Source organism: Numenius arquata, chromosome 15, assembly GCF_964106895.1.
Source record: "Numenius arquata chromosome 15, bNumArq3.hap1.1, whole genome shotgun sequence".
NCBI classification, from domain to species: domain Eukaryota; kingdom Metazoa; phylum Chordata; class Aves; order Charadriiformes; family Scolopacidae; genus Numenius; species Numenius arquata.
The window spans coordinates 13,440,739-13,457,394 of NC_133590.1; the positions used below are offsets into that span (position 1 = coordinate 13,440,739).

The 16,656-nt window shown below is 41.8% G+C and overlaps 1 protein-coding gene across 1 annotated transcript in view; it reads right to left on the reverse strand.

The window, feature by feature from the left end:
• Positions 1-6,828: 6,828 nt before the first annotated feature.
• The window catches only part of CHST15 (carbohydrate sulfotransferase 15), a 48,405-nt gene continuing 38,577 nt past the window's right edge, over positions 6,829-16,656 (reverse strand). Inside the window, exons 5-8 of the mRNA XM_074159071.1 lie at positions 16,197-16,353; positions 11,860-12,016; positions 8,664-8,811; positions 6,829-7,463 (exon numbers count right to left, since the gene is read on the reverse strand). Of these exons, the coding sequence (XP_074015172.1) occupies positions 7,273-7,463; positions 8,664-8,811; positions 11,860-12,016; positions 16,197-16,353 (653 nt within the window). The 3' untranslated portion in view covers positions 6,829-7,272. The remainder of the gene's footprint in view (positions 7,464-8,663; positions 8,812-11,859; positions 12,017-16,196; positions 16,354-16,656) is intronic.

The window sequence follows — 16,656 nt, forward strand, 5'->3', positions numbered from 1 at the left end:
ATCACCAGCATCACACCCCACCACCTAAAATCATCAATGTGGTTTCCCAAAAACAGAGCCTAAAATAAAAGCATATTATATTTTTGCCCTCTGTTACCCACCCTCTGGCCCAGAGTCCTGCCCTTGGACTCTCCCTTCCAGAGCCTGCAGGCAGGGATGGAAGATACCCAAGAAATCTTCTAATGCTAACCCTTTTCTCTTCTTAACTCTAAATGCAGCATTTAGCCACTCTTTCAGACTCTTAATCCAGTCAAGTAACTCCTGTTCTCCCGCAATAATTTTCCTATTCCCTTTAATATAGCTTGCTCTTTCCCAAGCCTAAAAGCAGCATTGGACTCTGTTGTATGGGCCAGTCAGAGGGAGGTGAGGAACCTGCATTTCTGCAGATCCGGTCCCCATCCCTCCTGACTCTGAGGTGAGACCTCCCAGTGCAACACACAACAAAAGCCAACTCTGCAGTGGGCTCAGACAATGCCTTCCCAGTCAAATCAACATAGTTTCCCCAGGTTATATCATTATTTTCCTTTCCTAAGCCTTTTCAGATGGTCAAAAAAAAAAAAAAATCCATTTTTTTTCTTTTCATATGACAGCGGTACATCTCCTTCTGCTTATTTTTCTGTCTGATTTCTTTTTTTTTTTTTTGCTACCTTGCTTGGTTTTTACTTTCTTCAGTGCAATTTTGCCCTATCGATTTGTCTCACTGCTCCAGGATTCCATTTGACTCAACTGCAGGATTTCTTTCTTATTTTCTCCCGCCTCCTCCATCCTTTTCTGTAGCTCTTGTATCTCAGCCTTTCCCTCCTCACCCTTCTGTAGGGCCACACTCGTATCAACAGACCGCAGTCTTCATTCCTTTCTATCTCTGATTTCAATGTACTAGAGGAGGAGTTTATATGTGTAGACCCAATTAACCACCCAGGTAATTGGGACCACCTGGGCAGGACAGCACATGGGGCAAACCTTGGCTTCTTCCAGGCCTGGGATAGCTTGGAGATATCCGAGTGTATTTCTGCTTTAATAACTATTTAATGGCAGCTGTTTGCCGAGTGGGGAGTTGGTATTTGCTTTTCTCATAGAAGACCTGTGAAAGCAACAGTCACTTAAATGAAGTCAATTCAGACCCAGAGTAATGTGTATAAATAAATATACACACACTGTGTCACCACAAAGGCTGAGCTGGGAAGACAGAAAATCTGGGAATCATCTAAATTATATTGTGCACTTGTCTGACTTATGGATGTGTCCAACAAGTCCATAAACCAAGAAAAATAAACACTGATGTTTTAAACACTTTTTTTTTCTACAATCGCTTTTTTCAAAATTTCAAAAACTGGGGGAAAAAACCCAATCTGTTTGGCTAAACAGTGAGCAGCCACTGATGAATGACATCTTGCTATGTGTGATGCAGACAGCACCAAATCTTTGGTCTCTGGGAAACACAAAATGTTCCATAATGGGGATGCACTAGTTTTATCTTCATCAAAAGCTAGACCCCCATGTTATTTGCAACTCGTCTGTGGCCTAAGCCTCTGTAGCCTAAAATAAAAAAAGTTTTGGGAGCTGCTCCGAGGCTGGGTTTGTTCTTCCACTGCAATGCTTTGAGCACATTGCACACAACCCTTCCGGTCCTCACTCCCACTCATTAGTAGAGGAGGACATCATTCCATAAGTGCGCAAGACATACCCAGACTGAGGAAAGAATTATTCTGCCCCAACTTTTGATAGTAGATGACAGTGCTTGCCCATGTTTTCCTTGGGGAAGATGCCCTGAGCTTTGCAGTGCCACTGCTGCCATGCAGTAAGTTGTTACCGCAGCAACTGCTGCTTCAGCAACTAAACAGCAATTTTAAAGCTCTTAGAGTTGTATTCGCAATATTTTTCCTCTAGCTCTTCCATGTCTGTGACCCATAGCCAAAAGGAAAGCGAGTGGATGGGGAGACAGGGAAAGGAGAATCATAGAATGGTTTGGGTTGGAAGGGACCTTAAAGATCTTCTAGTTCCAGCTCCCCTGCCATGGGCAGGGGCACCTCTCCGCTAGACGAGGTTGCTCAAAGCACTATCCAACTTGTCCTTGAACACTTGGAGACATGAGGTGTTGCAGTGTGCAGGATCCTGCTGCTGGATTGGGGATCCAGACTGAAGATGAAGGGCATGACTCTTCTGGAGGTAGGGAGCCAGGTACCACCTGCACTCAGAGGTGACCAGAGGTGATGAATTAGTCACTTCATGGGCTTGGGAATTCTCACTCCTGCAAGCATCAGAAGAATCACAACAGTCATTGTAATACAGATGTGCACACAAATCTTCTCCCCTCTTCCCACAGCCTTAGACATCATTAGAGAAAAATGCACTTGGTGGGTGATACCAGGAGAAGGCAGATGGACACCTAGGGACCCCAGCATCCTCAGTGCCCCTCTGCCCTGGCATGCTGGGCGGGTGCAAGCAGCCCCTGACTCTGCCAGCCCAGCTGTGGAGGCATCAACCCACCTACACCTGCTCCAAGGGGTGGTTTTTTCACTGAGAAAACAGATGCTCAGAAATGAGGAGAGTGAGGAATGAAAAGTGTGTCTTTCCTCTGAAGTGTGATACGTTGATTACTATTTGTGTCTCTTCCAAACCTTATTTTCTGCTAATTGTGGCTTAATATGTACACAGCAGGCCTCTAATTTTCAATGGCAGCTTTCAGCTAGGCAGTCCATTAAGCCCCTGCCACGCTGGAAATCATTTTAAGGGCCTTTCTATTGATAGCAGCAGCACAGAGAACCTGCAGAGCTTTCACAGGAGCTGTGACTTAAAAGCAGGGGTGCCCAGCAGGACATATCTGAAATCGGCAGAGATGAGCATCTCCCCAGCCTCAGCCACTGCTGACATCTTTCACCTGATGCTGGCAGAGAGATGGTACGGACAGAAGTGTGGATCGAAGCTCTTAGCAGCATCTCTGCTAACCAGGGTTCCCAAGCCACTGCCTGACAGCGGTTTGGCAGCTGCTCTGAGCGATTTATTAATAACTAGAGTTACCAATACAATAACATGACCCAACAAATTCCCTCAACGCAGCGGTACGTGCTGGATGATGGTCTGCACTGGTGCTGGCAAATCCCCTCGGGGAGGCTGCAGCACAGCAGGACCCCACAACAGCTCACCAGGAAGGACTAAAAGGATGAGGGTGTAGTGAAGTGGGGATTAGTCTCTTTTCCCACGTAATAAGTGACAGGAGGAGAGGAAACGGCCTGAAGTTGAGGTTCAGGCCTCAACTCAGGTTTTCCCAACATCTTCTTGGGAAAAATTGGGAAAATCACCGAAAGGGTTGTCACATGTTGGAACAGGCTGCCCAGGGAAGTCGTGGAGTCACCATCCCTGGAGGTAGTTAAAAGACGTGTAGATGTGGCAATTAGGGACATGGTTTAGTGGTGGACTTTGTAGTGCTAGATTTATGGTTGGACTCCATGATCTTAAAGGTCTTTTCCAACCTAAGGTATTCTACAAGTATACGATGCTGGGGCTGTGTGGAGCCAGTGCTTCTCCATAGGGTTCCCAACTCCTGGCCTGCACCGGAAATTATATTCCTGTGGGCATCTGAAAAGAAGTGGAGTTTTTGTTATTGGTTTTTTTTTTTGCACCTGCCTTTACTTTTTTCAACGTAGAAAAAAATGCGTGTAGGTCCACAGCACAAAGTATTGCCCGTGATGGCCACAGGATGGTACTGCAACACAAGCGTTTTTGTTAGAAACAATAGCTGCTCATGAAACACCTCATTTAACGTCCCTTCATTAGGGGCATCTACCATGAAAAACTTTTTATGACACTGTTGTGCTTTGTCTTTAATAAAAGGACATTTGGCTTAGTTGGGAGATAGGTTCATTTCTTGGCAGAAAGATATATCCAGAACCATGACAACTTCACCATTTATCTTCAGTTTATTAAGCCGGAGAGCACACGTCTCTGCTCTGGACTCAACAGATAACAACGTACCTTTTTCCATGTAAACCAGCGCCTGTTTTTCTTAGCAGGAGATCCTTTGTTTTTACTGTGCTTCTTCCAGCCAAGATGCTTGGCCCGAACACGCAAGGTCTTACAGAAAACACATTTCACATTCTTCTGCAGTAGCAGTGAGAACATTTGGAAACGACCCTTTCCTCGGTGCCTTTGCACTCAGGGAAGCTGCATCTTTCCCCAATTACTTTTGTTCATCAGAGATAAGAGGAAACAAAGTATGAGACAGATTTTCTGAGCTCTTCGCAAAGAGCCACTGCTACGCTTTGGCAAGCATGAAAATATATTGTCTTGATAGTAAGTCCAATTTCTTAGCAAATTACTCTTCTGGGGATGTAGGTCAGCTCAGCGCTACAGTAAATAACAACAAGAATATTGAATTCTTTCACAGCTAGAATTGTCAATAGAAAGGTAAAGGGAACTGGAAGAACTTGGGATGAGCTTTATCCTAGGCACAGATTTGCTGTAAGGCTGTCGTGAACCACTGAATGGCAGTGGTACACTGTCTGCTCTGTGGCTGGAGAGGAAGGCTCTGAAACCCAGCACTGTCACATCACTCAAGAAAATCAAATGTTATTTTATTTCATTCTGAGTCACCAGATCAATACGTTTTTACAGTTTGGACTAGAGAGCAACATCCTTATCTCCAAGATGCCCTGTTGAGAGTTCATTTGCTACTTTTTGATATTTAGTCATGCCACAACCCAACAGTCTAAGTTGCAATGCGTTAAATCAAGAGATGGTATTTTGGAGCTCAAGAAAGAGATGATGGCACAAAAGCAGCCTCATTGGGGACTTCACTTTCAGAAGGACCACAGGCTACTAACGGATCATCTATAGCCATAGCCCCTTCCCCATGTGTCACTGTGCTACACAGAACATGGTGACACTCAGTGCACCAACTGCTCTCTGGTGAGCTTATCCACACTTGAGCACATGTGGTCAACACGGTCCACCTTTGCACAGGGAACCTTCAGCCGTCTCCTTCCACTGAGTCAGAACTAGGCAAGACCTCAATCTACCAGGGTGCTGGGTGTGACAGCCTAAAACAGAAATTTTGACCATGAAGCATATTTTGATTTAGAGTATATACATAGGCAAAGGCCAGAGAGAGTCTCCCCAACCACTGGTGGACTGCATGGGTCTGCTGGCAGAAATTAAGAGTTCAGCACCATATATCAGTGTTGCACTCACTAGTGTGTGTCATTTGTTCATGGAATTAATGTTCATGCTAAAAGATAACATAGATACATTAATGAGCCTCTAGGACTGGTAAAATAATATCATTAGATCATGATGGTAGCTGACAATTAAATGGAAATATTCGACCATAGCAGATCAGGTTAGCAAACATTCTGTATAGTGTTATCGCAACCTCCAATTCAGAGCACAGCTGGCAGAAATCTTTACTGTAAATAAATTGTTGACTGAAAATTTTACATTTGCAAGCAGTGGTGAATTTAGTCTGATTTTCTGAATCATGCTGCCATGATACCTTTTTTTAATTTGTACGGGTAAAATAGTCCATTCTCAGGTCTCTGACTATTTTTGGTCTGTAAGCATTTCTGAACTAGAACTAATCTGTTCTGGATGTCTAGAACTGCTTCCCTAAATTGCTTGCTTTAGGCTTTCCAAATACCAGACTGAATACTTTTTAAACAGCGCGTTACCAGTTGGCAGAAGACCTAGAAATGGACTTCTGTTACAAATAATCTCACATGTCATCAATCATATTCATGTGTGAAATGTTAAGGATTCATGAAGTTTTCAGCATTATCTCTCAATTTAGAAACGCAGGAGGTGAATAACATGTCCCCACAAGGAGGATGGTGAATAGTTACCCTTAGTAGTTGTAAACTCCTTTGTGAAACCATCAACAAGCTTATTGTGGGGTCCAACACAAAAAGGGCACATGAAGCCAACTAGAGATGATTCTTCAGGCTTTTGATACCTGCTATCTAAATACAAGCTTTATTTGACCCACACAACATGCATTCAGGAAAGGAAAAGTCAGTTTAGCCCTTGAAAGGAAATTATCAACAGGAAGCATTTTAATTTGTCTCTTAAACAAGTCCCTAATGCTGGCCAGTCCCACCTGCAGGATGACAGCAGTGCCCCAGCCAGGTGTGTTTGAAATCAAATATTGAGTTACTTCACATTTATATAAAAATTTGTCCATTATAGTCAAATAAAAGCTTTCAGATAGTCCAAAGTTTCTCCATAGCTTTCAAGGCATTTTTTTTTCTCAAGTCTATATCTCAATGTTTTAGACTAGATGTAGACATCTTTCCTGAAGAGGGAAACACAATGTGCAACTGATAATTAATTAACATAGCCTTTCTGTGAGGATGCAAGCTACTCTGCATCCTGTCCATTTCCGCATTTAATAACAAGATTTCATTATTATTTTAAAATGCATTTTTCTTTGCAATGGAGAAGACTAATCGTGTAGAACCTAAAAGAAAACTCCATAAAAGCTCTCCATGGTCAGCAGTGGACTTTACATCAAGCCCATTAGTGGTTTCCTTAGAAAAATGTGTGAGTGACATGAACAGATGATATGTATTTCTATTTACATGAACAAAATATGGAAGACAATGGATTTTTTATGCTAAACACTGAATGTAGCCTGTTGTTTAGATTTCAGTTATCCATTCTTACCTGGAATATAAATTTTTCTAGGAAAGTCCATTTATCTTTGAAGACCTAAATTAGACTTGGAAATTTATGTAAATGCAACTCTCCTTTATCTTTGTTTCAGAATTAAGGAAACATAAAAACCTGAGTGCGAGTGAAGACCGTTGGTGAATATGCTGACAAAAAGAAACAAAATATTGGGTTGAATTCAATTAAAAATTTTAATGACTAAATGACATTGATAGTTTGAAAAAATGAACGAGTAACATGTATTGAAAATGAGATTATATGTGTAATTGTAGGAAACTGATGCTAATTCTGTGTTGCAGCATCTGAGAGAAGGTTAAACTTCAACATCCCCGTGGAGAGTGTAAGACATCGTCTTTGTACTAATGTTTTTCCACTCTATTCTTTTGTCGGGGTAAAAGAAGTTGCAATAAACTGATAAGCAAGATGCTTTACATTCTCACAAGGAAAATGTGGTATAACTGTCGTGAAGTGTGCTGACTGAAGGTGAGAGTCTCAGCTCATCAATCGGCTTCTCTTTGGAATGGGAAAAATGTAAATATTGACACACAAAAATAGAATTTAAAAAAATAAAAACTCCTTTAAGCACTGTATTTGTGGCACTAAATTTACATATTATGTCCTCTTCCATAAAAAAGCATCATCAAAAAGAACTTGTGCCAGTTTTGTATTAAAAGGCCTATAGAAATCTCTTAAAATTGCCTTCGTTGTTGGTAGCATAGGTCCCAGACTTCTGTCTTCAGGTCGTCTAGTGTTTGATGCGGGACTCTTTGTAATCAGAGCTTCTTGTTTCTCACTTAGAGGTCCTGTGGAAAAATAGAACATTATCTTAAAATATTTCACCAAAAATGCCCACGCTGAAGACAACAAATGACTAAATCAGAAGGTTTGCCAAGGGGAGACAAATGGAATTTGTGTTAGCAGTGATGATGTTTCAGAATATTGAATGCAGGCTTAGATTAGTAAAATAAATAAATCACTGTTAGTAAATATGGAAATAATATGTTTTCCTTTCACATTAATTAATCATCTCTACAACAAACAGCATAAATTATTTCTGGAGGAAAAAAAATGTTTTCAGAAAACAACTATGACATTGAATACAATTTCTGTCCATTTTGGAGTTGCAATTATTTTATACTGTTACTTCAATTTATGATGCGAGTTGCTTAATACCTGGTAGAAATTCTACAAGCTTCGTTCCTGTAAGCCCTTTTTTTGTTGATTTTGAAGACTGTCAGTGGATCAAAGTGGTACACAGGTATAGTGATGCCCCTATTCCGGGAATAAATGTAAGCCCTTGACAATGCACTTCAGCAAGATAAAAAGCCACAGACTTTTCCAGCATAAACCATATTCAGGAAGAAGATGCCAACCTCTTCATCTGTTCAATCTGCTACATTCAAACTTTCTCATCATCTAGACCAGTGTTTGGACCAGCCAGACTATTTTGCAGCCACATTTTCATCCTCTTGCTACTGTCAAATCAACATTGGGCAACATTTTGTCTGCCAGCGTTTCTCTGAGGATTAGCAACAGATGTCTCAATCAACACAGCAAAAACACAATTTCCCTCTTCTTCCCGGCTGGAAACGCAACCTTTCATCATTCTCAGATTTAGATTCTGGATCGGTGCATGCTGGCAACAGCATCAAGTTGTTTAAATCATGTGGGGTAGCTCTTGCACTTATCTAAGCCCATGACAAACAAGCCCTGATTGTATTCAGAAGCAAGACTGGCTTCCGTATGGTAAGGTATATCCCTACATTCGGAATGGTTTTGATTTGTTTTTTCCTGATATCCTCTTATTAAGATCTCCTAACACCAGGCTTTCTATGGGAATTTGGGAATTTTAATTTTGCTTGACTCCAGACAACAAGATTAATGCATCCTTCAAGGCAGATTCCCATGCTTCTGTCTTGTCTCTTAAGAAAGGAAAAAATGACCTAGAAGAAGGATAATAATGATTTTTGGCACTTATCTCAAACCAGCCAGAGGACACCTACCCAGATCCAGAAACTGGAACACCATGTGCATGGTGTATTTCACATTTGATGCATGGTCCTCCAAGCGAAGAACGAGTATCTGATCTTTGTTAAAAACTGTCAGCCAGTCCAAAAGATACACCACATAGAGCCCAACCTGCAACCTCACCTGTAAGCACAAAAAACCCAAAACAAATAAAAATTAATTCATCTTACAACCTTCTAGCAACAACAAACACTCACCTCTGTCTTCTCAGCAAAAGTCCCAACAACGTGCCTTTGAGCAACAAAGGCTGAAAAGACAGTATCTGAACATTTTTTAATCTTACTCTTGTTTTCATGAAGCTTAAGGAAATCTTTGCAAATGGCCTTTGTCCTGGTTAGAGATGTCATTTTATCAAGGGCTTGGCTAAGCACTTGCTGCATCTGCCACAGGTCTGCGTAAAAGTGCTGCACAGAGACACCCATATGCAGAAGGATGCTCGGCCACCTCTCCTCCATGCTCGGGATGACTCAACCTTCACAGAATCACTGAGGGCTTTCAACTCCTGAATGAAGAGCAGTGGAAGGGAAGATGCTAAGTCCTGCTGCCTTCTCCAGCCACTAAGGCTGCTTATTTCACCTGGAGACCTGGAGTATCAGCTGCACCAGGTCACGCTGCCATGAGCAATACAAATGTTCTGATTCGGTGTCAGGAATTAGATTTGGTTGTCTTTGCTTGTGTCCTCTAATTGCAATAATTAGATTTAGATCTAAGCTGCAGTAGCAGTGGCTGCTAGACAGTGTTAATGGTGCATTGTCTGAGTCCGCAGTGAGAGTGCCAGGCTGTGTTGGACCAGAGATGTGAAAAGGCAATTTTTCAGCTCGTCCTGACCTAATCTCTGTTTTTCTTCCCTCCTCAATTTTACATAACAAGCTGAAACATAAAAAGGGTAGCCTGGTGTTCTTAAAAGTCCAACTTCCAACTGCACTTATAAATATTTTTCTAAATCCCTTCAGGCTCCGAAGAGAGAAAAATGAATCCCAAGTCATAAGCATCTTTCATAAAATAGACTTAATTTCTTCAAGTCGCATTACCACGGAACCAACAAAGTCACATAACAATAGTCTCTTTTACTTCTTACACTGACTCATGTGACCTACATCAATACTTAAATTCCAGTAAAATAAGCCATATTTTGAATCATTGCTAAGTCATTATTATTGTAATGTATGATTCTATGTGCGTCTTTTGTTGCTTATAGCAATAAGCCTCCATATTTAGTAGGCTCCTTATATATGTGCTACACAAGAATTTGAAACATCTTACTTGATTAAGACATCAACCCATACTGGCAGGGCAGCACTCCAGCCCTCAGTTAATACCTCATTTCACCAAACACCAGGGCAAACGTGTGGCCCAGTGATGGGGATTGCTTTTCTTTCTCCTGGGAGACAGAGGTGAGGGAAAGGCAACCATCAGCTGCGTGGTACTGTTTGGGATTGCAGGACTTTCCCACATGGGCTTAGAATCCTTAGAAAGAGGAACTTTATCGAATATGTCCCTGTAATTTTAATATGTCTCCATAATTTTCAGTTTTCTTAGTATCATCAAGAATCTTCATTTTCTTCACTGTACACTGACTTCTTTTTCATCATTGTTGTTTTGAACCAGATTGTCTCCTTCCATAAAGCTCCAGCACCTCCCCCTAAACATCAAAGGCATCAGGAGAGCTTCCGAAGCCATTCTCCCTTGCATAATACCCATTTCTGCACTTTCAGTTTGATCACCCTGGCTTGGCATGCCTTTCTCTGTGTAATATGTTTTTCATTGACTCTAAGTGAGGATAAGCTGACAAACACCCCTTTCTTTACAGGTGTGCATCTATCAGCAGTGACAATGTCTGTGGCACCTCTCTTGTTTCAGGAATTTATTAACAAATAGCAAAACAAAATTCTTCTAGTGTAGTCGCACAGTTAGCAATCTAATGAGCTCACCATGGAAAATAATCCCTACTTTTTCAATATATAAGCAAACCAGGCACTTAACAGACTTTAGCAACTTGGCTGAAGCAGCAGCTAAAAAAGCCCATTGAGGAGCAGAGCCAGCATTTGTGTTTCATTATGAACACCTGCTTGTGGCTCTCTGGAAAGAGGCACACTCTGCTCATTTCCAAAAGTATCTTCTTCAGAGGGCTGCCTAAGACAACAAAGAAAGATTGGTTCTGCACGCTGAGGATGAAGGTAAGAGGAAAACCTTTCCTTTGGGTTCTCTCTCTGCCTTTCTCTGGAAGAAAGGCATTTTTGCAAGCAGATGGCTGGAGCGTGCTGTGATATCACCAAACAGCAGCTCGTGTGTCTGAGGAGGTCCTGGAGGCTACCATCAAGGAATAGCAGCTCCAGTCTACCTGCCAAAGTAAGTAAGAGGAATGTCCCATTTGCCCTGCTGCTGCGGGGCTCAAGCCTGTGCAATACACTCTTTTATGGGTATTTTATCGATTGGAGGAGGCAATAACTTCACCTTGGAGACAAAGGAGGGAAGTATTCCCTCTGAGTCCTTTATAGCCTGAGCAAATAAAACAGGGCTGAATCGCAAAGTATCACGTCTGGCCAGTTTAAGTCAATCTCTTCCATATTATTCTCCCCCTTCAAGCAAAATATGAAGTCAGTTCTGCACTAAAAATGTGAATTTTGGAATACTGAGCCTGTAATACTTATCCATTCCCCTGCCAGCACTTTCTGTATTTCCTTTTATCATTTTCTGACAGGCACAATTTGAAAAAAAAAAAAAAAAAAAAGAAAAAAAAGAAAAAAAAAAAAGAAAGATTTTATCTAGTTATTGCTAGCCTTTTCTTGAGAAAGAATGCATGATTTATTCTGATTTTGAGGCAATTTTGTACCACAAAGATCCTTGCCAGAGCTACTTTTTGGAGAGATCTGCAAAAAGCTTACACATTAAACTGTAATCTTCACTAAATGTGCACTCCATACACTCGCACAATAGAAAGACTGTATTATTACTGTTGGCATTCATCAGGGAACAGACTGAGGAGACAGCTGAGCCAGTACATCAGCTTTTACAGGCTTACATATATATTTATGTCATCCGCTTTACAAATGAAAAGGGAGAAAGTTTGGTTTCTTGATGCTTATTTGCCCAGTATTTCAGTATTTTAATAACCTTGACCCAACGTACCATTAAACAAGCAAGGAATGGAACATTCTTGGGAATACATACGGGCATGGCATTGTTCAGGGTGTTGTTGTAGACACAGGCTCTCAGTGAGTAATCCAGCATGCAATTTTCAAACAGCTGCAGTGATTCTGCCACTTTCTCGTGAAAGTCTTCCACAGATTTATTAGCACTTGCAAAGTACAGATAATCAGAGTACAATCTGCAAATGAGAGATGTGTAAGTAGATGGCAGATGAAAAGAAGGTTTATTTACATGGAAATGGCAATGGCAATTACACGAATTGAGGGAAAGTGTACATGTGTGTAACATTGCCCCACCAACAGCCTGTTCTGCCAGCGACACATTTTCTGTTCATTTTGATGAGTTTTGGCTCAGAGCAAAATCCACTCTAAGGAGATGCTAAACATCATCCCCGCTTCAAGGTCAGCATCTCTTGAGAACCTGACCCTAGTAATTGCCTGAGCCAGTATTTTCTTCTAAAAGCAAATTTTTCAAATGTATATACTTTAAATTTGTGTTATCTACGAACAGCAGAACTAGTTTCAGCTGGTATTGGTACCCCTCTATATTTGGTGCTCCACACTGTCATGGATAGAAACAGTCCTTATCTCAAAATTTTAAGTTGAAATCAAAACCAACAGAGGAATGGAATGGGTTAGAAAGAGGGATTTTTATGTGATTACCAAGTTGCCCATCACTGAAAATATGAGAAAACCCAGATTTCCTAGTTTTTGGCAGAAAGCTCCATCTCCAATCCCATATTGTTTCTCTGTTGACTTTCCATCAAACCTTCCCAAGTTACAGCATTCCACCTCTTGGGTTTTTCAAGCTGAAATACGACAGCTAGGTGAATGGTTCACATTTGCACCCCCAAAGCAGTCCCACTCCTGCTCTGAGGACAGCAGGAGGTGGTCCCATGTGTGTGGACAGCTTGCAGGCAATCAGAGCCTCTGCTTCAGCTGCTGCTGTGAGCAAGAGCCACCAGCGACAGGAATGTCTCCGAGTTACAACAGAGGAGTATCCCCTCATCGCACATTTTTAGCACAAGTTTTACAGTTGCTTAATATCACTTAAAAAAAAAAAAAGATTATCTACATTCAAGTCCCTTTGGGTGATGGTGGTGGGGAAACAACCCAAAACCTACAGGCAATACAATATCTACTTTAGTGTTAATCCCTGAAACCTTGATTAAACTTTTCCAAGATAAACATTGTTCAAAGAGACAAAGGAAATGCTCTGATGTGGCATAAATATTACATTGTGAATCATCCGCTGAACATGATATTTTAATTTTCTTTCATATCTAGACTTAGAAACTATGACCGGAACCCAAACCAGGCTTTTGGAAACAGCTTCATAACACTTGAGGAGTCCCTTCCCTGAGTGTGTTTGCAGCACAAATATTATGCCTCCATAGCACCCAACTCTTGACACAATTCCAGAAATCCTAGATAACTTTCAGCCTCTTTCAAAAAGCATTAGTTTCTAAGAAATTACCTAAAAAATCTATTTATTTAGGTCCCATTTTATTGCTGCAGTAACCTTTTGTATTGCATTTACTTTATTTATTTTTTAACTCCCTCAGATTTCCACAGGTACTTAAAAATTCATCATTTAATTTAGAAAGTTTAGGCCCTAATCCAGCAAAGCACTTAAGCACAGGAATAGCCCCTCTGCACTCATTATTTATGCTAGTGTTTTGCAAGAACAGGATTTTAATTCCCATGTGAAACAAATGAAGACACTCTGTTCATTTGAAAAGGAAGAGGAAAGATACATTTGTTGCAGGATGCTTTTAATTCAAATTTTTTAATATGTTTTTTTAGAAGAAAAATCACAGCAAACTATAGAAGATGAGGCAGAGGCACTCAGTACTATCTGCAGGAGTCACCAACTAAGAAAGACAAAGACTCTTGATTTTTTGTCCAGTTCTTCCCAGTCTGGTAAATGCAGTTGAGACAGTTTTCGTTATACAAATCAACTCCATCTCAGAGCAGCAGGAGGGAACTGGGCTTGGACCAGACTGATCAGGCAGCCTGTTTCAAAGTGATGCCCACCAGTGCTTGAGGACCACAACCACGGCAACACGTGTGTCCTCTCCCTCTACCATGATAGACCTTGGATCCCTTGTGCTGCACCCACTGAAGAGCCACCCCACCACCTCAGGGTACAAGGACGAGCTGGGGAGAAACTAAGGGACAAAACCAGCCGACTTCAACTAAATTAGGCAGACGGAACTCCTGCTTGCAGAAAAGTGTGTGCATCAACAAGACTCTGGCTTGCCCACCTTGTCCCAGGGCAGGCAGGACTGACCACTCCTGCCAGAGGAGGTGAAAAGCTTCGTGCTGAGGGAAATCAGCCAGTAGGTATCACGTACAGCATAGGCTTGGCTTTAGTTTTCTTAAAAAGGTTTAATATAACTGCTTAGTATTTCTAATCACCCATTAAAATAAACGCATCATTTTTAAAACTTGCTGACATCTTATGGAAAACTATGTTCTTGAAGACAAGTTCTCGCTCCGCAGGGTAGTTGAGATTTTTCCATATATCTTTCCATCTGTTTTTAATTCTAGGGACATCTGCCTGGAAATAAAACCTTTGCCGATTAGGATTTCAGCGGTTCCGGTTACTTGGAGTCATTACCCTCAATCACCATCCATTACAATGAAATAACGATGCCAGTGACACCCACCATCACAAACCTTGCTGCCCTTTCACTGAATTTCACTGAATTTTTTTAGAGTTGGAAGGGACCGTATAGATCATCTAGTCCAACTCCCCTGCTGAAGCAGGATTGCTTAGAGAATGCTACTCAGGACTGCATCCAGGCGGGTCTTGAAAATCTCCAAATCTTTAAATTTCCCTCGTTGGGAGCTAGACCAGACTCTGGGCAGGTTGGACCAGACCCTGTCCCAGACCCTGTGCAGCACCCACATCCTCCTGGCTCCTGCAAGGCAACTGCCTGGTTGCCCTGTGTCGCCGGTGGAGCTGCCCGGGTTGCCCTTTCTGCCACAGCTGCTTTTGCTCCTGCAGTTGAGATGAGCTATCAGCCACAAGGGCATAGGGAACCATAAACAAAAAGAAACCAATTTGTCATAAATACAGTAAGGAGGATGAAGCTGAGTTTTTATCTCACCCTTATTAAAGCTGGCAAAGAGCTACACCCCCATAACAGAGGGTGGTTAAAGCAATCAGGGAATTTGTCGGTGATTTCCACAAGGAAGCCACTTCAGCCAGCTCTCTCACATAAAATTCCCATCTGTTAAATCCTGAGGGTCAGGAGATGCCATTCAAAGTTGAGGACTGTATTTCTTGACATGGGAGATGGGAAGCACTCGCACAGCTCTGCCTCTCATTAGCAGCTGAACCCCACGACTGCCCTTCTCCTGGTGCCCGAGCCCTCACCACAGCCTGGTCCCCATCACCATCCACATCCCCCTCTCCTCTTTCCTGGGTGTTTCTTGGATTTGCCCTTGAGCACTGACCTACCTCTAAGTGTCCTGAATATCCCTACAGAGAGAAGGAATTCACACCCCCTTGGTCTGGTCCTTTTGGACTCTGCCTCCATCCCCTCCCACTCTCCCCATTGCCCTCATCATCATCATCCTTCTTCAGAGGACACCATGGAAAGAAACGCCCTAAAGATCTGGAGGAAGATTAGGGATAAAAAGTGAAATGCCAGTGGAAAGGAGAACATTCGTGGCTAACATAATGGAAAACCACTCAAGAACAGCCCACACCTCTGCAAAAGTAGAGCCCTTCCACTGCAGACGAAGTCAGGAAGACCAAGGATGAACTAACTCCTAAGCAGCTGTTAGCTGTGCATGCTAAAATTGTCTAGGGAAGCTTTATATGAGTGTTGCACCAAACATTTTTAAGATTAAAAAAAAGGTTGTATCATCTGCTGAATCTGGAGCTATTTGCAATCTTTTAATTATTTTGAACAGTATCTCCCTTGAATACATAAACCTTATAATTTACCATGAATTGAAGCATTTCCCAGGACCACTTATGCTGAGACAATGTAGTGCCACACTCAGTCTAGTGGGCCCTGCTGAGAACCAGGGCATATTAGCTCAGGCAATGGAGTTGTATTGCATTTGGTAACCTATAAATTATATTTTTCAGAGTAGCTCAGGTGTCCACACACGGCGCTCAGCTGTGGCATTTATGCTCACATGCCCCTCTTTAAAACACTATCACAATTACATCTGCCAAAATACACAGAAAAAAACCCCATGGCAGCTCTCGTTGTAAATCAAGTAACTCCATCAAATACCATGTGAGCACTTATTTGCATCCAAGAGAGCGAGAGTAAATAAGATTATTACAGTAAGAAATTTTTTCTTGCATATTTTATCAAGGTGATCCTTGCTCACCTTTCAACCGGGTCTCTCAGCATGATGATAAGTTTGGCATTCGGCTGGAAGGCATGGATGAAATCCTGGATTAAGAAGGGAGGTTCTCCTTCAGTACTGTTGTCGTAAAAGAAAATCCAAGCGTTGTTGTCCCACATCGTCGAGGCACTGGCCTCCCCTGGAAATTAAAAGGCATCTCTGCTAGAAACTCATTTCATCCTTTGTAATGGAGAAGAAATTAGTTGAATTTTTAACTAGTGTAGGCTGTTTAAAATTCACTTTATTAATTTCCATATACCTTGCTGGTCCTTACAAATTGATCTGGGTAATGGTCCTCAGAGCCAGAGCAGCCACAGCACCTTGTGCTTTTGTGAATAGGCAGGTTTTATGTAATTTCACCTGAAATATCACTGTCTGCCAACCACACCGCTTCCTGTTGGTGGTTAACACATGCAAATATATTTGACCCGGGCTGGAAGAG